Consider the following 23015-nt stretch of genomic DNA (forward strand, 5'->3'; position numbering starts at 1 on the left):
AGAACATATAAATTTTTTATGTAGGACTTAATATATTTTTAATGAGCACAGATTTTTATTTTGGTTAATGAGCAGATTTTTTATTTTGATTAATTAACACAGGTGCAGTGGAGTCGCCTTGAAACATTTGTGCTGTGTACCGGAAGAATGCCATCGGAGAAGAACATATTCTGTCGTTTCAAACACACAACACCCTGTACAAAAGTTAGTGTCCTTAAACAGAAGATGATGTTAGACTCTGTGCGATAAAGAAGGCGTCGTGTAGGTACTACGAATTGCTTCCCAGGATTGTAACCATAACTGCTGGCATTTGTAACCAACAACTCAGACGCCTTACGGCCGCAATTGAAGAAAAATGACCGGCAAGACTACATCAAGTGCTGCTGCAACACGATTACGTCTGCTCTCGCTAACAGTTACCCAGGAGCTTGGCTGGGAGGTGATTTCACATTCCCCATTTTTCCCGATCTTGCTTCCTCAAATTTCCATCCTTGATAACGAAGTTGTTTACAAACTTGGCTTGAAGACTTCTTTAACTTCAAAATTAGCAGATTTGTTCAGACGTGGGATTGAAAAACTACCCCATCGTTGGTAGAGAGTCGTAGATAATGTAGGAGAGTATATTTACTTAATTAATTTCTGTCTTCAATAACATCTCAAATAAAAACTTTTGTCACAGCGTAAAAGTGCTAGTAACTTTTGCATCAACCCAATGTAATATGCTCAGCTTTTATCATCCTGAACTCAGAGTGATGAGACATTGTTTAAACATATCTTTTCGTGAGTTGCTTGAATTCGTTAGCGATTAAACGTGTGTAACAAGGAATTCTGTGAACAGTGACGTGTAGTTCAAAGTGTGTAATGTGCCAACACATGCTATGTTGAAACCAATGAAGTGTGAAACTATTAAAAAGTGCTTCATCCAATTCGTGTATACTGATAGTGTCGATGAACTTTATGAATGTGCCCAGAATCCTTCCGGATGGCAACAGACATTCAGCTTGTGAGATGGTACGGTTTGGAGTCCAGACGTGCACATCTGGGAAATCCTTCGTGAGTACCAACACATTATAATAAGTAGCTTTAAACTTTATTAGAATGTTCATATCTTGAGCCTGGATAGTATGCAAAACGCATGTCGAACGTTACATTACGAAACATATAAAGTTGCCTCGTTTAATTATTAGGCAGCGGCATTTCTTTAAAATGAAAATGCGACGTTGTCACGTCTTGTTTGTTGCTGCTATATATTAATATAACATGGATATGGGCTACGCTTAATTGCTCAAAACATGAGTTAATTTGAAGATTATTTATATTATTTAGATTAGTTATTTTAAATTAATTATTTAAAGAACTGTAATATAATTAATTTTCGCTGTGAACTAGAACAAGACACACTGCTAAAATTTGCAACTCTGGTTTATACACTCCGCGTGGAGTTATTGGAGCGGCCTTCAAAAGACTTGACGACGACAATGGACAGCGCGACATAATTAAAATGATTGAAACTAAAAGGCTTCCGTCCTCTTTGACACCGCTAGCCTACCAATTGAACGTGGCTACTTTACAAAATTGATAACCTGTTTTTTTACGATGGTAGCGAACTATTATCATCGAGCTGAAAAAAAGAAAAACGTAGCATTCCGTCTCTTAGTCATTTCTAGACTTCCTGATGGCAGGAAATAACGATACGTACCGGTATTAATAATCTTTTCTTTTAATTTGAAAGAAATCCGTCCATTTTATTTAAAAATTGTAAAGGGTAAATCATTCCTTATCAGTTTCTCTAATGATAAGAGTAAACATCAGAATCGTATAGATAGTACTTATCGAGTGAAACAGTGTTAACGTTCAGGGGAAAATATGTTCTTTGTGAGAAAATTATTCATTTGGGACTCTTATGGTATAGAATATTTTATAGGCTGTTAAAATCTGCACATTTACATTATTTCCACTCTGTATAAAAACTCTCTTATTAGTATAATATCATTGCATCCAATTTTGACATAATACTTTCTACAATTTCGGATATCTAAACAGAACTTACAAATGTGTAGCATTGTGTCACCACATCGTGTGAATTGGTTTCATTGCATTGCATATAGCGTTACCAATCCTCCCGTATTTCCCGGAATCTCTCGTATTTGCCCCTAATTTTTAACCCAGATTTTCCCACCGTCCTTTTTTAAGGACAGTTGCAGTGCCTTCGGATATTATGTCATTGTTGGTGTTAGGGACATTTTATTAAGTTGTGCAATAATGTTGGTAGTATTTGTTAGCTTTAGAAAATATACGTTCCTTGTTTCAGTTTATTTCAACATCAAATAACTGATTTTTGAGAGTAACTAATGTGCTACTGTATTTTTATCACAAAAAATGTTTGGGCTCATCTGGGTTAAGAGTCTCCCGGCTCTCGTATTTTTCTTCTCTTCGAGCATTCTTCTCCCCTATTTTTGCATAATGTAAAAATCATTAAGCTACTTTAAACATTTGATTTTGCCGTGAATGATGATTGTTTATATTATTATCATGAATTTTGTTATTCAAGAGATGCATTAAAATGCGCAGTCTTTTTAGAAGGTAATGCTTGTCAGAAATGGGCTTTAGCGCTCACCCGTTTAAAACCGAAAAATATAAATATTATTATAAATTTGAAAAAAAAAACTGGCTACTTTTTATCTAAGTATACCAAGTAGTAATGCTCATACAAAGAGGATGTTTTATCTCGTGAACAATAATAATTGGACAAATGTTCGAAACAGGACCATGATACATCAAATAAAATCAGAATAATTGCAAACTGCAGTCGACTTCAACTATTACGCTAGACAAAATCTGTCTCAAAATACTCGTAATTTAAGCCTAGGTGCCAAAGTGTAGAATAAAGTTGGTTTTTGGTAATTGAACTGAATAATTTTTCAATTTTTTATGTGACATTTTGTTCATTCTTTAGTCTCCCGTATGTTCTTCATAAAAAGTTGGCAACCCTAATTGCACAAATAAGATAGAGATTGACCTGTTTCATTTTGACATTGTAATAACTTATAAGTCGAGATCTGTGGTACACTCTGTATATAATAATTATGCTAATATGAGTTCACCCGGTGTTGAGATCTATGTTACATTCTGTATAAATTAATTCGATTTAATGGGAGAGGATGGTTAAATATGGTGAAAAACCACTAAATTTTAAATTTCCACGCTTTAAAATTGATTGTATAAATATGAAAAACACACTACACAAAATTTAATGCGCATTTATGGCCTTGCCGGCTACTATGATGCCGTTTTTAAAGTTCTATGCATGGATTCTTTAATTACACTAATTTACCGTAATTTTATTTGTTTGTTTTTTTTTTTAGTTTATTTCCTTTAAAATTCTGTATGATATGTGAAAAATACATTTGTGCGAGATCGTGCGTATTTGCTTGTTTTCCGCCCAGAACCAATACACGGTAAATGTGAAATACCACATTCAGTATTCCCAACGTAACACACGTAACAATTTCCCTCTTCTTACCACTTAAGCGCGACATTCATTTTACTGCTTTAAGCTTTTAACATATTATTTTTAGAGACGTTTAACATAGTAATAATTATAAATTCGAAACTTACCACTGCAATTTCACCTAAATTGCAATGTTAATTATTGTTTTTAAATATTTGCAAAAATTAAGTAAAGTCTACTACTCCACGAAACTTACTGCATTCCTGATACAAGTAACATTAAGGAAGCCGTGAAAAAATCAACAAGATTCCAGATGCCGATGTTATTACTGCAATATGTTGTATAAATAATATTGTTAAAATATTAAAATGAAAAATAAATCATTACATAACCTTACCGTTTGTTTTAAGTTCGCATTTATAGACTGGGGGAAAAAAAGACAGACGTATATCACGGCCTGCTGGAGTATAGTAAACACAGAAAACATTTTATAGCAACAATGTTGAAGAAAGATATTTTGGTTTTCCGAAGTTGCCGTCGTTAAACAGAAACCAAGATGGAGATTTCATTGCAACTAATTAGAAATTCGTCTTTCAGGTATGTAATAAACGATCTTCGCACAAAATAATGTACGATACACGAGCGGTATGTTTGTTTTCATGTTCTCGGAAATTAAAAAAGCTCAACTACGTTTCGCTTTTTCAATCTTTTCCTCGAACATGAAAACGTCAACATACCTCTCTTGTAACGCATATTACTATTACATAAAATTTAATGAGCATTTATGATCTTATTACCTGGTATGACTAAATGACGGGTACTCGACAGTTCGTCGTTCATTCGTATCAACCCAGTTGTGTAGATCAATTTACCGACAGAGTCGTCACCCAGGTTGCGCTATAGGATGCTAGTCTACTACAAGCGCAATGAAATGAAAATGATGATTTATTGAGATTTCACAGAGGAATCGGAGCTCCCGGAGAAAACCCCTGTGTTGCCTGGACCACGGGCTTGCCCAACCGGGGATCGAACCCGGGTCTACAGGATTAGTCTATAAGTTCAGCGCTCTAACCAGTAGATCACCGTGGAGGCATTATTTTCCGCACTACGAGTGTTAATCCTACATGCATGATATGTGGCACGCACATTGGTATTCAATATGTGGTGCGCGTACCCCCAAGTGTAGTGGAGTTGTCTCAGTAAGTACGCATCCCACTGACTACGTATATAAAAATGATAAAGAATGTATTTTATTGTATTTGTTGATAATTATTGAAGTTTACATATTAATTTATTTTACAATATCAACTTCTGTTTTTCCTTGATTCAATAAAATTTGACATAATTCATTACTGTTACTATTTCATCAGTAGCCTAACTACTGCCTGTATAATAGTAGTAATTTTTTTGCATACATGAATCATAATCTTTTGTTATTTCTTACCGGTATATGATTGCAGTGCAGTCTGGAGGTACAGAGGTAAGAAAATGTATTCTGGGGGTAGTCCTACGCTAGCGAAAAAGCAATTTAGTCTATTAGGAAATTTTGTGGGTCCCTATCACCACGGCATGGCGCGTCCTCAGGTTGCGGATAGAGGAGACGGCCTCCAGATATGGAGGGTAGCTGCGAATATATTGAATAAGCAGTCGTGGACTGCCGATAAGGGGTGGTCCTCCAGCTTGGGGGTTGGGCGAAGGGCTAACAACCCATCACCGTAAAAAACAGCTTGTTACGAAACCTAACGTTTGAGATGGGCAGGACATGTAGCACGTATGGGCGATTCCAGAAATGCATATAGAGTGTTAGTTGGGAGGCCGGAGGGAAAAAGACCTTTGGGGAGGCCGAAACGTAGGTGGGAAAATAATATTAAAATGGATTTGAGGGAGGTGGGATATGATGATAGAGACTGGATTAATCTTGCTCAGGATAGGGACCAATGGCGGGCTTATGTGAGGGCGGCAATGAACCTTCGGGTTCCTTAAAAGCCAGTAAGTAAGTAAGGAAATTTTCCTCTAAAATTCATTCTTCAGATGTAATTTTTTATCTTAAAGTTTTGAAAACCAATATCAAAATTGTGTTAGCAGACTTTTTAAAACAACGCGCCTTTAGGAGTAACTTAAAATGTCATAGAAAAGAAAATTTGAATTTACATTAAAAACGGCTGAGATATATGAATTTTAGTGAATTACCATATCGTGTGTTTTTTGTTATTTTTTTTTTTTCAAAATTTGGGCCCTTTTGTTTTTCAGAAATTAATCTCTAATTTAAGTTGTTGCAGCAATATTTCTACATACAAAAAAGTTAAAACTGTGTAACAATTACGGAAAAATAATCTAATTTAACCATCCTTTCTTCTTAAAAACCGTTATGAGCTCTGTGTACTTACCTTTAATATGAATGAAGTTCTTGCTGTACACTGCACATACTAGTCAAAGGTCCGTGGTACACATTGTATATGCTAAACGAGTGGAGATCCATGGACCTCTCTGTGTATGCTAATATGAGTTGAGCTGCTACTACTCTATCTATATACCAATATGTATAGAGTTGCTTGGCACACACTATATACGCTAATGTGAGTTGGAGTTCGTGGTACACTATGTATGTGCTTATATGAGTCGGGGCAATGGGGCGTGTTTGCCATCACTCAGAAAGGTTGAGAGAAATGCAATTGAATTTGCGCTGCCCTCACGTTTCATCTCAATCGATATGTATCAGAGCCGCAAGCTCTTCAAGCATCTGTAGCCCAGGTGTGCGCGATTACCGGATTTGGAAGTGAACTCTTCTTATTGTCTCACACTTTATTCATTCGGCTGCGCGGCGTGGAGTTTTGTCCCTCGTGCGTCCACTGCTGCGGCGTTCCGCGTCTCGACTGCAATCCGGTCGCAAATAACCAGTGGCGTAGCACGAAATTTTGAGCAGGGGAAGCTAACTCAAGTTGTCTTTCATGCAATATGAGAAAACGTATTACAAAAATACAGTCTTAAAATAAATAGTAGTCAATGTCAAGTCAGCAGTCGAAGATTGGTTGGAACCTCGTAAGTAACACCAATAAGGCATGACTTCAAATGATACGTAGTAAAATATGATTTCACGGTTTACACATATCTCTAACAAATAGACACGTATACGTATAACATTAGCTCACTCCCTGTCATACTTAGAGAAATCACCGTATTAGTATCATTATGTAAGTATGCGTCTGTCTTTTGGTTGTTTCCTTCATTGATAGCAAGCGAGTCGGTCATTTGTTTTTTAAATCACACTTTTGTTCGTAAGTCAGTCTTGATAATACAATTGTCCTAAAAAAAATCAAGTAAATTGTTGTCAGGAACTGTTATTTCGCTCATTATTTATTATATCAGCCACAATGCACACTAACACTTCAACTGAACACAACTGACGAAAAGGGATAACTCGGGAACTACTTATTTTAAATGTTAAAGCTAGCTTTTTGCGAGCCTTGCGACTAGGGTAGTATAGTTAGAAAGGGATAGAAAATCTCCGGGGTGGATTACACAGAAGAAGCCAGTCTGCTTGGAAGCTGGTGTGTGTAGGCTTCTTGTTTACTGCTGCATCACAAATCATCCTAAGCTGCCGCATCACAATATTTAAAGCGTAAATATAAACTCTATTAAAATTAATAAATAATTTTCTCCATAAACTGCAGGTTTATTATGAAATTATTATTAACTGGGGAAGCTAAGCTTTTTAGCTTACACTGACGCTACGCCACTGCAAATAACCCGTCTCGTCACCGTATAAAGTTTGTTCCGTTAATCCATGAACCCATCTCGTCACATTATTTACTCGGTTTTGTAATGGTTGAGACGAGGATAGTCTGTTCATGACCAGACACAGTCGTCAGTATGTTAGGATTGTAAAACTACCGTTTTAAGGGGTTAGGTACAGCTTACAGCAGTAAAAATTTTGGAAATAACATTTTTTTCCTCCATTACTGTATATTATACAATAATGAAAATTGGTATGTGTAAAATACTATCCTTGTGCTATAAGGAAAAAAAAAAATTACGATTTAAAAAAAATTACTTAGGGCCTATATATATTTTTTTTTTCAAAATTCGAAGTCGTGGCAGTTCACTGTGCAGTGATGAAGCATTTCCCTCATAACTCATAAACTTGCTAACTTTTTTTCATGTTCTCTCTCTTTTATTTTATTGCTGAAACTCTGTTTACAATATCATGCTCTTTCATCTACATTCCTTAATAAATAATATTTCTTTTATTTTGTGTTAGAAGAAAATACTGATATTTGACCATTTTTTACAATGAATTTATTTTTTATCAGACAGTCTATCAAATGTAGAGAAGTGATCTTGCATTATATTGTAGATATGACATGCATAAATACACACAAAGAATTTCATCACAGAATGTTGGATGGTTTTGAGTTATGTGGGAAACGCTTCATCACTGCACAGTGAACTGAATTTTGGAAAAGATAATAAATAATTTTTTTAAATTGTAAAAATATGTTTTTCATATAGCAGAATGGCGGTGTTTTGTATCATCTGAATGATATATTTACTGATCGTTGGATTGGAAGTGGAGGTCCTATTTTATATCCTGCGAGGTCACCCGACATGACACCAACCATCTAAATGGTACATTTCCTGACCATTGGATTGGAAGAGAAGGTTCTATTTTATATCCTGCGACGTCACCCGACATGAAACTAACCATCTAAATGGTACATTTCCTGATCACTGGATTGGAAGAGAAGGTCCTATTTTATATCCTGCGAGGTCACCCGACATGACACCACCGATTATTTCCTAACACTTGTTTTTAAGAACTCAGTAGACTCGGATATGAAATTAGTTTCCAGGATTGTAGTCGCGTATAATGTGATTAAAAACATGTCAAGGATAGCCTACTTGAAATGGTGCTGCAGAATCTTGTACTCCGATATCATTTTCAGCAATCTGTTGTGAGGTATAAAGTGGCACGGAATTTTTTTTACTTGGTTATTTAACGACGCCTTAGTTGGGGAAAATCTCACTCAAAAAGTTAATCAGTCCCAGCGGGAATCGAACCCACGCCCGAGTGTCACTCCGGATCAGCTGACAAACGCAGGTTCGATGTTAACTGAGATTTGTAAATTATATGAAAGTAATTTAAAAATGTAAATAATATGTCAGTGGAAACGGTAAGCGATAGCGATCAGTGCACATGTCCTTAATCTGGCTTCGGCAGACCCCAAGTTCACCAAATTTAATGTTCTGTAGAGAATCCCTCGTTTCCTGTGCAATTTTTGCACGCTTTCACTGTATCTTCACTAGGGCTAGGATTTTGATGACCTATAAATAATGAAAAAAATGTCCTAAAACAATGCATTTATGATCTAAAATCTTTCAAAAATGCCCTTAAAATGCCCTAAAAATTGATCGTACATAATTGGCTTAGTAGAAAAAGAGGTTATATTTAGACTAGTAATTAAATTAAATTTTATATAATTTTTTCTAAGTAGTACAGAGCAGCTGGCTACGGACTGAAAGGTCCGGGGTTCGATCCCAGGTGGTCACAGGATTTTTTCTCGTTGCCAAACTTTCAGAACGGCCCCGAGGTTCACTCAACCTCCTATAAAATTGAGTACCGGGTCTTTCCCGGGGGTAAAAGGCGGTCAGAGCGTGGTGCCGACCACACCACCTCATTCTAGTGCCGAGGTCATGGCATGTTACGGGGATACCTTTACCTTTTTTACACTTTAATTAATTATTTTACCTGATATACGAGTAGTTTCACCTCTGCGTCGGTATGTGGACATGAGGTCAGCAGTCGGCTGGTCTGTCTTGGCCCTTCATGGGTTGTAGCGCTATGGATTTACTTTACTTTTAGTTTCCATGTAGGCTATCACAAGGCCACTCTTATCCGGAATTAGCAAGTATAGAGGAGTCTGTATTGAAGGGGTGGTTGGACTGATCCATTACATGTGGTGTACTACGTTAAAATGGCAATATTTGCGTAGAAAAACGATTAAAATATCATACAAAATAATGGGTATTAATGGACAAGATATGTAAAGAAAATATCAAAGGAAATAAACATTATTTTACATTAATAATGGAGATTTATGGCCAAAATTAAATGAAAATGCCTAAAAAATGACCGAATAAAACAAAAGATGCTCCTATGAGTTGAAACAGGCAAAAAATGCAAAAAAAAATGCCCTAACAAATATGTCTTAAAACACTCAGTTTATCACAAAACATATAAATACTAAAGCAGCTATGTTTCTGGCTTCCTAGAAAAAAGATGCAATTTCATCAAAATCCTAGCCCTAATCATCACAGTCTAGTATATACAGTCACGAAGCTTGAGTTGATGAGGTTGCTGGGAACTATAGACTGTGCAGGTACTATTTCGCGTTGTCTGTAATGAGGCGATAGTAACGATCCTAGTGGTTAGCAACTATCTATGGATGCATATTTATTACATATTGAGCGTCGTGACTGTCTATAATAGACTGTGTATCACCCTGTATACCATTATTAACAAGTTTGACAACGTCCACTCTCACAACGATAGCAACCCTTTATTCTGCATCAGAATTGTTAAACGACGACCAGTCAATTAGATTAGCTGTTGTATTAACCTTCCGCAATTGTCCCTTTCTTCTTGTCTTATGTTCAAACGATGTTTTTCAGATATAATATGGCAATTGGGAACGCACAAAGAACCCTTACTCCCCCGTCCCTTGGGACCCTGCACCGCCTTTGTTTATCTTTTGTTGAGTCGCATATCGACTTTGTTGTTCTTCCAGTCTCTGACGTCAGTAATGGGAAACTCAGGACCTGCGTCGATAGTCACTAAAATGTGCTGGACTTGAGGCTGCCAGGGAAAGTGAAACCAGAAAAGGGATGTTGGTGGCCACATGCTTGGGAATTATTTAATTTGAGCGCAGATGAGGGTTCGTTTGTCTGTCTTCTTGACACGGATATTCCCGCGCACGCGAGAGCCCGTTTTTGTCTGCTCAGTGGCTAAGAAGTTCATGGCGCCAGCAATAGATGGCAGAGGTGTACAGAAAACGCGAATTCTCACAGTATTCCAATGTGATAGTATTGTTGAAAGAAGTAAGTAGATGCGGTGAAACTTCCCTTAACGGACACTTCCCAATAGCGGATTCCTCTCAATAGCGGACATTTTAAAATTCCCCTGCAAAATAACATTGGCCCTTATGATAAAATTATTCCAAATAGCGGACATTCTCAATAACGGACGCGGACACTGAAATGTATCTCCCAACAACAATTAAAACTTCCGAATAACGGACAGCGTGAAAGAAAAAAAAAGACGGTTGTAAATTAAACGGAATAATAACGGAATTCTTTGCAACAATCATTATCGTGCATTTTAACGTTCTTGTACTTTATTGAAGGTAAGCAGCACAGTTGTTAGATGTGATGCTGTACGTGAGCAGTCCGTACTTTCTTAGTTTGCCAAGTTGAGTGTTCGGAATACAGTCACATTAAAAATGTCACAAAAACGTAAACGTTTGTCACTAAAAGAGAAAGTGGATATTGTAAAGCATAGTGAGAAGGAGAAATTAAGTGTTCGTGAGCTGGCCACAAAGTTTAATGTGGGAAAAGCTCAGGTTAGTGAAATTTTGAAAAAAAACAAGGATGTTATTTTAAAATCATACAGTGAGAATGCAATTCTAGATTTCTTTGTGTAAGGTGACTGATGTTTATTTCATTTACAAAACATTTACTGGTACGATTTCTCTCTGGATGAATACTGTAAACAATCTCACTGTCTACTGTACTATACTGTAAAACATAGTGTTGAATATGTATGAGAAATTTTAATGTACTGTATATTATCGCCGCGCTCTCATGGTTAACATTTGGCAGGTCTTTGAGCGGCCTCGTGCATAACATTCGGCAGGTCTTTGAAATTTAATTGCATTATTGTTTTCAATTTCTTATGTCGCCGCTCCAATCACTCGCCTCAATTTGAATATTGCAACCAATAAGGTGCTTCCATTATTAAATGACACCTATTTGTCTAATCCACGTGGACTAAAACCGAGGTTGCAATGTCTTGTGCTGAGGACGAACATTAAGAATTTTAAGAGTTAAGAATGTCAACGTACTCGTATATGAAATAATAATAATAATAATAATAATAATAATAATAATAATAATAATAATAATAATAATAATAATAATAATAATAATAGCCATTTAACAGTATAACAAACTAGTGCTTATTATTATCGAGGAAGTAGACGTGACAACGTGACGCTTAGAGTGAAACCTACAGAGCAACAATCGGTCGGCAAAATTATGTTTTAAAAGCACACCTCACGTTATTGTATGATGCCGACATGTTAACCATGATAGCGCGGCGATAATACATACTAACTATTTTATAAATTTATTTTTATTTATTATTTATTTATTTATTTAAATTTAAATATACAGAATAAAGAATATAATTACAAAACAAACAAGAGAAATAGAAATAAAATAATACAAGCAATATAAAAAGAATATACAATAGTATTAACAAAATTTGAGACCGAATGAGCAGCGCTCGTGCTCGGTCGCAGCTCAGATAAATAGCGGACACTTCTCAATAACGGACATTTAATTTTTCCCCGGCGGTGTCCGCTATTGGGAAGTTTCACTGTAGCAGAATTGCATCGCTGACTTACTGTCAACAACTATTATAGCAAGGAAGACACGCGTTGTGTCCTTATTCGGGCTTAAAGCAAACACCTATCTGGGAAAACCCAAAGCGCTCTCCGTTAAAACACAACCTTGAGGCTCGGTAAGAACGCCGGTAACCTAGGTTTGAGTCGCTCTGGATTACATTCTGCCACAAATAACATGGGACTCTGTATACAGGGTGATTCAAGAAGATTATGCCACACTGTAAGATCTGATTTCTGATATCAATGTGGTGAAGAAAGTTCATATAAACATATGTCATATTTTAAAAATTGAGCGAGTTATACTGGTGACAGACTACAGTCGCTAATCGCGATTAGCTCCGATCGCGATTACCGAAAATGTGGTGACACACTAGGTCCCGTCTCGTCAACAGCTGAATTACCATAGAGGAAACAATTTTCTCTATGTACATACGTAAACTTATATCACAGTCTAGTGTATACAGTCGCGAAGCTCAATACGTTGTAAATATGCAAACATTAGATAGTTGCTCACCACTAGGATCGCTAATATCGCCTCATTAGAGGCAATGCAAAATAGTACCGTTACAGTCTATTGTTTCTAGCACCCTCAAAACTCAAGGTTCGTGACTGTATACATTAGACTGTGCTTATATGTATGTTTCCCTCCTGGACAACACCTAAAGTTCATACTTTCTTATGATGTTTGTTCATTGTTTTTTTTTCCCCCTTTTTTTTTTTGTTGTTTCCTGCACCTTGATATGGGAATTTATTTGTTAAAATAATGATATGCTTTACAATGTAAACTGATACAATTTATATCATTACTATTTACCGGTATATTATTTTGAAAAGAGATTTCATAACCTATAAAATTTATATCATCATGCCAAAAATTTATATTATTTTATAATAAAACGTTTTTAAAATCAACCCTAACCTCAACGATAGCTTCGTAATGGAGACTGAAATTGAAAATCTGAAAAAGAAAGCAGTTCCAGTTTGCAATCCATTATTTATTGATATGAAAAATCTTTCAGCAGCTTCTGTTGCTCTCTATATAATATATGAAATATGAGTAGTTCGTCTGTCATTTGTTAATATATTTCTTTTTACATTTCTCACCTCTGCATTAAATTTCTCCACTACGTCTAATAGTAGCTAAATTCATTTTCTAGCCATTAATTTTCGTTTCTATTTCATATAATTCAATGGAAGGGGTAACGAAATTCCACAGCAGAAGCTATCACGACTTCCTAAATAATTTAAATCAAGGTGATTCGAAACCAAAGATTACTATAATGTTACTTTCGTCCACTGGGCCGTGCCTCAGCGCGATTACCTTGTTCTGGAAACAGGATTTAGCTCCTGATCGCGATCGGGACTGTGACACACTACAAACCCCATCGCGATTAGGTCGATAATCGCGATTAGTGACTGTAGTCTGTCACCAGTATTACATTCTCCTGAATGTTAAACATAAACGTGGGAATTATGAAGGTTTAAGCATTTAAATTATTTACGACAATGGTACTGAGTGTATTATAAATTCGTTAAAGAACATTCACATTATTACTCACCTGAAAAATGTGTATTAAACTCGGTTTTCAAAGACCCCTCCTATAATAGTAGTCTACATGAAGTCGCTCGAGTGTGAACTAAGCGTTCCGCATTTCTAAACTTCCGTTGTTGGGATGCTAGATGCTGTGTTGCGTTATCTCTAACTCTGAAGTCACGAGACTTTGTGCACTGCCATCGTGATCTAATACAGACCGTAAGGCAGACCACGTGACTCGCTTAACAGCTGATCGCGAAAGGCGGTCTTTCAACCATATGAATTAGTTGCAGTGCATGAAGAATAACATAAATTTCTCTGAAATGCAGTGTAATTGCGTCAGTAAAATTTTAAACAGTAATTGTGAGACACTTGAGACACAATTCACTTGCAATTTAAGGTATAATATTATTTTTGGTGTGAAAATTACGTTGTTGCAGGCAAAGTTCGTATGTGTAATACCTGCCTTTATTTCGATTAAATATTGCGCCCTTATGTGGTTAAGTGAAATTTTGGTCTTATAAACAGTAGGCTAAATATGTGTAATAATATATACGTGAAAGTGAAACATTGACTGGCATGTAAAGTAAGTTGTGATTAGGCCTAAGTGCAGCGTTACCGATGTTACTCTTGTCTAATCCATTATTGTTAGTTTACCGTATTTGTCTTATTAAATTTAAATTATTGCGCCCTTTTTATTTGTGAATAACCTACATTATACGAGTAAATAATACGACGTTTGATAATATACACAATTTGAACTAAAAACGAGATACATATAGTATATTACGAAAAATTATACCCTATAGTTTTCATTACTGTTACAGTATCTAGAATTGTAATTAGTTGAAATAAAGCACTCATGCTTCATTACGAAATTCTTGCACATTCATTTATGCATGTTTCAACAATTCTCAGTTGCATCGCACGCATATTTTAATGTGTTGAAGTTATAGGTTATGTTTATTCTATCAGTACTTGCCTTATTTCCATATTCGCAATTATGCATTATAATTAAGCATAATGCTACGTATAACTTATAAATGCAATTTGTCTACACTTCAATTGTATTTATTCGTTTCAGACGGTACTCCAGTCTGAAGTCTGATTAGTTTAATATGTTACTAGGGCTAAACTAGCGCTGAGGTAGTTCCCTTCGTATTCATACATCTTGCATATACAAATTAGTTCGGTTCGTTCAGGATTTTAATATGCCTTGCTTATAGGATCAAATGCATCTCCACAAAAAATAAATTCAACTGTTTTCAGTTCAGAAATTACCGGAACTATACCTCAGCGCTACTAAGTAATATAACGTATGTACATTTCATAGGAGGGACTGTGGTGAATTTTCTACCTATAAGTAATGACGGTAACCGTGTTCTGAAGTTTATCCTAAAAATATATTCTTCTTTATTAAATCTCAAAACCGTTTTCGTTCTCAACTTAAGCCTAAAATGTTGACGCAGATAGGTTATGTTAACATGGTAAATTCTCTTCACATAAAAATAACACAGTTTTATTTATTATTCCTGCCACATTATGCAACACACAAATGGAACTTATGCACATATCGCATTGAATAAAAATTTAATTGTATTATTTATTTGTTCCCTACTATACTGGGTTGTAATGAATTGAATTTATCTAACCTACCAGATTAACACAACTGTACATACACTAATTTCATAGGCGGGACTGTGGTAAATTTTGTACCTACAAGTAAGGAAAGTAGATGTGCTAAATTAAAATCACAATATAAATAATTCTTCTTTATTAAATCTCAAAATAGCTTCCATTCCAAACTTAAAATGTTGATGCAACCAGGTTATGTTACCATGTAAAACTCCGTTCACATTGAAATAACACAGTTTTGTAATTATTTCTGCAACATATTATGCAATAAGAAGTGTGAAGGGGTCTTATACACACATTACACTAAATAAAATTGAGCGCCGACACGCTGTAAAGTAATATATTTCACTCAGCTCCGTATACTCAAATAGAAAAGCCCGACTCATCGAGTGACGTCACACATCCTGCATTACGGCCTGGTCTAGATCACGATGGCAGTGCTTTGTGTCACTGTTATCAGCTGTACTGTGACACACAAAGCTCCAGACGTCTAGAAAGAGTAGTTCATAAGGATGCGTGTTACGGAAGGAAGAACCGTAAAACTATTCAAAATCGGACACGTATATATGATTTTTTTTCTTCATAATGATGTCAGGAATCAGATTCTAAAGCATGACACAATCTTCGTGAATCATCCTGTATATAAAAAAAATTTCCAAGTGGTTCTGTAGTGCTTTCTGGATTTTATTATTGTTTGTGGGAAGAAATTATTTGTGAGAATGCGTTTGCGGCCTGCTTGGAGCTCCGGGCCCTAAGGGCTTATCATACTTGTCTGGAAATGGGACCTGGCTCTAACAGGGACTCAGGCAGGATGGTCTACCTTCAATGTCGGTTTCACGTTGCCGATTCAGGAAGGTTTGGGATTCCTGACCCTTGGAGCTTATCAACCTACTCGTTTCACCATATACACACTATATAAGAAGTATATATACAGTATATATAGGCTATAAGCAATCATTTTTAAATACTGTCTTCTCTGTATGTGTCACAGGAAAAATATTAAGGGACTAACAATACATTGAAATTCGCTAACAAATATTTTATTTTCTTAATAAGTTGAAAGAAGTTTGTATGTATTTATTTACACTGCAAGTGGGCAAGCACCCGGTGGCAGTGGTACAAACAATATAAACAAAACAATAAAATTACAATACACAATATTTACTTACTTACTTACTTACTTACTGGCTTTTAAGGAACCCAGAGGTTCATTACCGCCCTCACAAAAGCCCGCCATTGGTCCCTATCCTGAGCAAGATTAATCCAGTCCCTACCATCAAATCCCATCTCCTTCAAATCCATTTTAATATTATCTTCCTATCTACGTCTCGGCCTCCCCAAAGGTCTTTTCCCATCTGGCCTCCCGACTAACACTCTATATGCATTTCTGGATTCGCCCATACGTGCTACATGTCCTGCCCATCTCAAACGTCTGGATTTAATGTTCCTAATTAGCCTATGTGATGTGAAGGATACAATGCGTGCAGCTCTGCGTTGTGTAACTTTCTCCATTCTCTTGTAACTTCATCCCTCTTAGCCCCAAATATTTTCCTAAGAACCTTATTCTCAAAAACTCTCAATCTCTGTTCCTCTCTCAAAGTGAGAGTCCAAGTTTCACAGCCATACAGAACAACCGGTAATACAACTGTTTTATAAATTCTAACTTTCAGATTTTTTGACAGCAGACTAGATAACAAAAGCTTCTCAACCGAATAATAACAGGCATTTCCCATATTTATTCTGCGTTTAATTTCCTCCCGAGTGTCATTTACATTTGTTACTGTTAATCCAAGATATTTGAATTTTTCCACCTCTTCGAAGGATAAATCTCCAATTTTTATAGTTCCATTTCGTACAATATTCTGATCACGAGACATAATCATATACTTAGTCTTTTCGGGATTTACTTCTAACCCTATCTCTTTACTTGTTTCAAGTAGAATTTCCGCGTTTTCCCTAATCGTTTGTGGATTTTCTGCTAACATATTCACGTCATCCGCATAGACAAGAAGCTGATGTAACCCTTTCAACTCCAAACCCTCTGTGTTATCCTGAACTTTCCTAATGGCATATTCTAGAGCGAAGTTAAAAAGTAAAGGTGATAGTGCATCTCCTTGCTTTAGCTTACAATAAACAATACAATTATATAATACACAATACAGTTAGATACACAATACAATTAGAATATACAATTATACACAATAGTTACAATTAATAATAATACATAAAATAACCTAATTAATAAGTGAACCTAATTTTACATTACAACCTACATACATTTAGGCTCTACATAAGTTTCACATTTGTACTGATAATAAAGTTTAAAAATATTAAAAAAAAGGCAACTTGTATATTACTTTTCCTGTATTAATAATGTTATTTAATATTTCTATTCCTGCCACTGCCCCATGAAATTTAATGTTATATACAACATAAATAAAAACAATTGACAGTAGAAGAAACAAATGTGAAGTGTTAAATTTATAGTATAAGAGAGTAAAATCTGTTTACTCATGTGCTATACAATATTTTATCCATTACTAGTATCTAAATTTGATTTTAAATTGTATGACTTTTCTTTGTAATGTTTTGTTAGTGAAGAAGTTATGAATAAATGAATGTATGGATTTTATGGTTGCTAAGTGTTGGTTGTCATGGAAAAAAAAATTTAAATTCACAGCAATGAATTAAAAACTTTTATGCTCGACCATGCCGAAATGTAGTAATTATACACCTGGTAGCAGTCCTTTAATGCATGTCATTAAAGTACACCTATTCATTAAAGTTCAGGTTTTCGATTATTCTCGGATATGCAATCGAAAGACGAGGGAAACGTCACGGAGGCTGGAAATCCAATACTGTCGCAGAAGGTTATGTGCTGTTACTATAATAATTAGCGTTAATTGTAAATAATATTCAAATAAATTCAATTTGTCATCTTGTTTTTTCAATTCTAAATAAATTTCCAGGTTATATCAAAATTAGTTCATGTTACATTACATCAAGGTCAATGACATTATTGTTCCTCGGAAAAAATCAATACTTTCGCGTCTGCGCACATCTCACAATTTAAGAGCTATGAACAAGGTCACTTCCGATCTTCTGCCAGATACATATAAAATGAATATTTCCGAATAATTTCAAGTTAGAAATATGGTCGAGCATAAAAAGTCGTATGAAACTTGCTTATAATGATAATTAAGACGCTCGTATGAAAATTATGAAACTCGCTTGCGCTCGTTTCATAAACAAACATACTTGCGTCTTAATTACTATCATTATAGGCTCGTTGCATAATGTACTATTAATTCTATGCTGTGAATAAAGCCATTGTTTAGGTTGCTAAGGACGATGAAATAAGACAGTTTAGATACCAGTCATGGATAAAACAAATTTGTCACACATGTGTATACAGATTGCATTAAATTACTAGTTATATTAGTTTAGTCCCGTTTGAAGTGTTGTTCAGCTTCAAAATGTTAAAACAAGTAGGTGCTATTCTAAAATATAAAACATGTTAAATTGCGAGTAAGATGCGTGTGAAGGATTATTAATAAGTATGTAAACTGAACGCATGTGTAAGGAATGACAAATGATACTTTCTAATAAAAGTATATTTTCTGCTTCTGTTTATGTGTGCATGCGTTTGGAAGGGAGATGGTGATGACGTGTGTGTGTGCAGAGCGGAAAACAACGTAGCTCGACTGTGAAATATGATCTAAGAATGATGTGTAGTTCTGCAGAATATATATGTTTATATTTTTTCCGGTTTGCAGCGATGTCTTTAATATAGATGCAAAAATTGAGAACTTATGAAAATAAATATGAAAGGGGCTGCTGGAATATGAGTAGGCCTAATAAAAGTGTTGGTTCTATTTAATTACATCCCTTTAGTGTGTAGTATGTAAAATGAAAACGCGTTTTCTTACTTGGGTAGAGAGCAAATTACTTCATTTATATATAATTTTTACAATAATTAAGGAAGGTAAAACATAAACAGAACTCTGATAGCATAATGAAGAGCTGAGTTGTTACAATGCGCATAAAAACGCTTACTGAGAAAGTAAATTTCATGTAGAAAACAGCGTTTATTTACGGTACCTACTTTTTGTATGAAGTACGAAGAGAAAGTACTGTGATGTATCACAAAACCGATTTACAGGTTTCTTCTAAGGTGAACATTTTCAGTATGCATTATGTATATCTGCCTGTTTGTCACATGTGTGAACAACATTTTTTCCTAAACTGTTGGACGGATTTTATTCTTATTCAGTATCTACTAGTTAATTTATCCAGTGATATTACACTTGAAATATAGTCCTCTTTAATAAAAATGTGCCAGGAATATAATTATAATAATCATTTTCATGGCCAGTTTCAGCTTTGTATCAGCCATCATCAAAACTGGCTGACACAAAGCTGAAACTAGTGAACTAGATAATTTACAACTTAGTTTTCATTTTAGCACATGGAAGTGGTTATTATAACTTTATTTGTAAGTGACATAAAATGTTAAAAGTATGCATTCAAAATGTAAAAATGCACATTTCTACTTGAAATCGAAAACAAAGGAATAGCGATTTACTCGAAATCGGATACACTGGGTGAACAGATTGTACAGAAACTGCATCGCGGCAACCAGACTGTCGACCGATCCGATCGCAGGCTCCGGCTACTCAAAGAAACACAGTAGAATGAAAACAAGAGAAAGAAGCACAGTACAATTATAAACGAAGAGATGAAAATTAAAGAAGCTATGTTACAAGAAAATGAAACGGTAAAATTTGAAGACAAGAGAAGAAAATTAAGTAGAATTACAGAATAAGAGGAAGAAACTAAGTACAATTATTACGAAACAAGAGAAATAAATAGTACAATTACAATACAAGAGAAAGAAACTAAATAAAATTACAAAATAAGAGAAAATTAAGTGTAATTACAAAACAAAAGAAGGAAACACAGTACAATAATAACAAAACAAAGAATGGATTGTCTATCCCTATGTAAAAAAAATATGGTTTATTAACGACGCTCGCAATTGCCGAGGGTATATCAGCGTCGCCGGTGTGTCGGAATTTTCTCCCGCCGGAGTTCTAGTGACATGAGCCTGTCGCACTTAAGCACACTTACATGCCGTCGCCCTGAGCCGGGATCGAACTCGCAATCTCGGGCACAGAAGGCCAGCGCTATACCAACTGCACCACTCACAGTGACTATCTCTATGTATAGTGTTAACTTATTACTAGACTTCGTGGAATTGCTACGAGAATCGTAAGGTTTACTGTGCACGCGGTATAGACTGTATGAGAAGGAGACGTGCAACGGATGGAATATGCCTCTGATGTAAACACTGAGCAGTATACTGCGGTTACAATAAACCTGTGTCCTGCATTCAAGAAATATAATGAATGATCATTAAAATAGGAAATGTCTAAACATGTAAATACACAATTATTTTATAGTGAGATATATTAACTCTTAAAATTTAATGTAAGATACTCACATCATCCTTGAATATGTGCATTGCAGTGAAGAGTTACGTACATTTTGAGCGACTCCAAAGTGAACCTCCTCCGATGGTCACTCAAACAGTTTTTATATTGGGAAAATGTACGTTCAAATCACACGATGTAATAGATGCATATTTGAAGAACGGAAAGTCACTACTTTTTAGTACACCAACTTTAGACGTCTTGTCGTGACCTGATAGTACATCATTTATAATACGAAGTTGTGAATGGGCAGAATTTTTAGCAATAATGTTTCTCAACTTACATTTCACTTTTTCTAAAATTAGTGAATTGTTATTTTGGATAACGGTTTGTGATACTTTATACACTATATTAAGGGCTTCGGAGAGTTGTAGTTTAGACGATTCTAACAGGGTGATGCTTTGGACACGATTTTAAAATTAGAATCAATGAACAGAATATCTTCCAATAGCTGTTCAGAAGGCAATGATTTTACAGCTGCAACAGCGGAACTGTCTGTGCTATCCAATGCATAAATTACCTCCATTATTTTGCCGTAATATTCTGCATAATAATTAACATCATCCAATCACGTTTTCCAACGGGTCAAGACTGGCTGCAGGGGTAAGGGTATTCCAGGGGCAATTGTTTGGAACAGCAACATTGTCATTGTAGTATGTTTGATTGAATTCTTGTCTGCACTGAACAAATGTTAAGCTTTGACTATTCCAACCACAGTAATGCAAACACATGTGCTTACATAGGTATACATTAGCTGTAGCTGCTCTATCTATTTGGACCGGTCACAACTCTTAACATGAACTGCTTATACTACGAGACTGGGCGGTCACTCACCTACTCTATACTACCGTACATCGGCAACCTGATTGCATGCTGCGTGTGGCAATTCAACGAAGTCTACTTATTACTATGCAGGGTCTGATTATCGCTTTATTGAACGTTACGAAAATGTAATAGTTGATTAGAAATCGGTGGATAGTGTTTCCACATCGTAAGATCCTGCTATAGCGCGAACAAGCATTCGACCGTATCGGCGAAATACTGAACTAAAAATGTCTTACGCAATTCTTGACAATTGTAGAGAGCATGTAACATCAGATCTGACAACCTAAGGGAGATGAAGTGCGGAAGACGGAGTTTTAGTAGCAGATAATAATGATAAATAATAATAATAATAATAATAATAATAATAATAATAATAATAATAATAATACTTGCTTACAAATATCTTTTAAGGAACCCGCAGGTTCATTGCCGCTCTCACATAAGCCCGCCATCGGTCCCTATCCTGTGCAAGATTAATCCAATCTCTCTCATCATATCCGACCTCCCTCAAATACATTTTAATATTATCCTCCCATCTACGTCTCGGCCTCCCGAAAGGTCTAATACTCTATATGCATTTCTGGATTCGCCCATACATGCTACATGCCCTACCCATCTCAAACGTCTGGATTTAATGTTCCCAATTATGTCAGATGAAGAGTACAATGCGTGCAGTTCTGTGTTGTGTAACTTTCTCCATTCTCCTGTAACTTCATCCCTCTTAGCCCCAAATATTCTCCTAAGAACCTTATTCTCAAACACTCTTAATCTCTGTTCCTCTCTCAAAGTGAGAGTCCAAGTTTCACAACCATATAGAACAACCGGTAATATAACTGTTTTATAAATTCTAACTTTCAAATTTTTTGACAGCAGACTAGATGACAAAAGAAGATTATTATTATTATTATTATTATTATTATTATTATTATTATTATTATTATTATTATTATTATTATTATTAAACACGAAAATTATGCTGTCACTACATATAGAGTTAAGAAATTATTACTATAAAAGAACTTTTATGATATTCATGACTAGATCAAAGGCGGACATCTGACCTCAGATCGAAATTTAGATAGCTGTGGATTTTTATACAATTTTTCATGCTCTTTCCAGTTATAATGAAACCATATGCAAACTCTAACACTACATGTATACAATAAATTCTGTTAAATACTATAAAGAACACTGTGAAACAAAAAATTGCCTCTAGGTCAAAACTATGGAGACGACAGATGTCCGTCTTTGATATTAAACTACTCAGTTGGTAAGTAACTTAATGCGATAATTTTATACCGTACTGAGAAATTCTGTTTGTTATATATTTTGCTGAATGGTGTAAAGAAATAAACAAAAAAAAAAACTAAAATACAAATTCTGGAGATTTTGTCAGT

The 23015-nt window shown here is 35.4% G+C and overlaps 1 protein-coding gene across 1 annotated transcript in view; it reads left to right on the top strand.

Moving 5' to 3' along the window:
* Window positions 1-933: 933 nt before the first annotated feature.
* The window catches only part of LOC138702930 (proteoglycan 4-like), a 215966-nt gene continuing 193884 nt past the window's right edge, over window positions 934-23015 (top strand). Inside the window, exon 1 of the mRNA XM_069830337.1 lies at window positions 934-1053. Within this exon, the coding sequence (XP_069686438.1) occupies window positions 949-1053 (105 nt within the window). The 5' untranslated portion in view covers window positions 934-948. The remainder of the gene's footprint in view (window positions 1054-23015) is intronic.

The sequence above is a fragment of the Periplaneta americana genome, chromosome 7 (assembly GCF_040183065.1).
Source record: "Periplaneta americana isolate PAMFEO1 chromosome 7, P.americana_PAMFEO1_priV1, whole genome shotgun sequence".
Lineage (NCBI taxonomy): Eukaryota > Metazoa > Arthropoda > Insecta > Blattodea > Blattidae > Periplaneta > Periplaneta americana.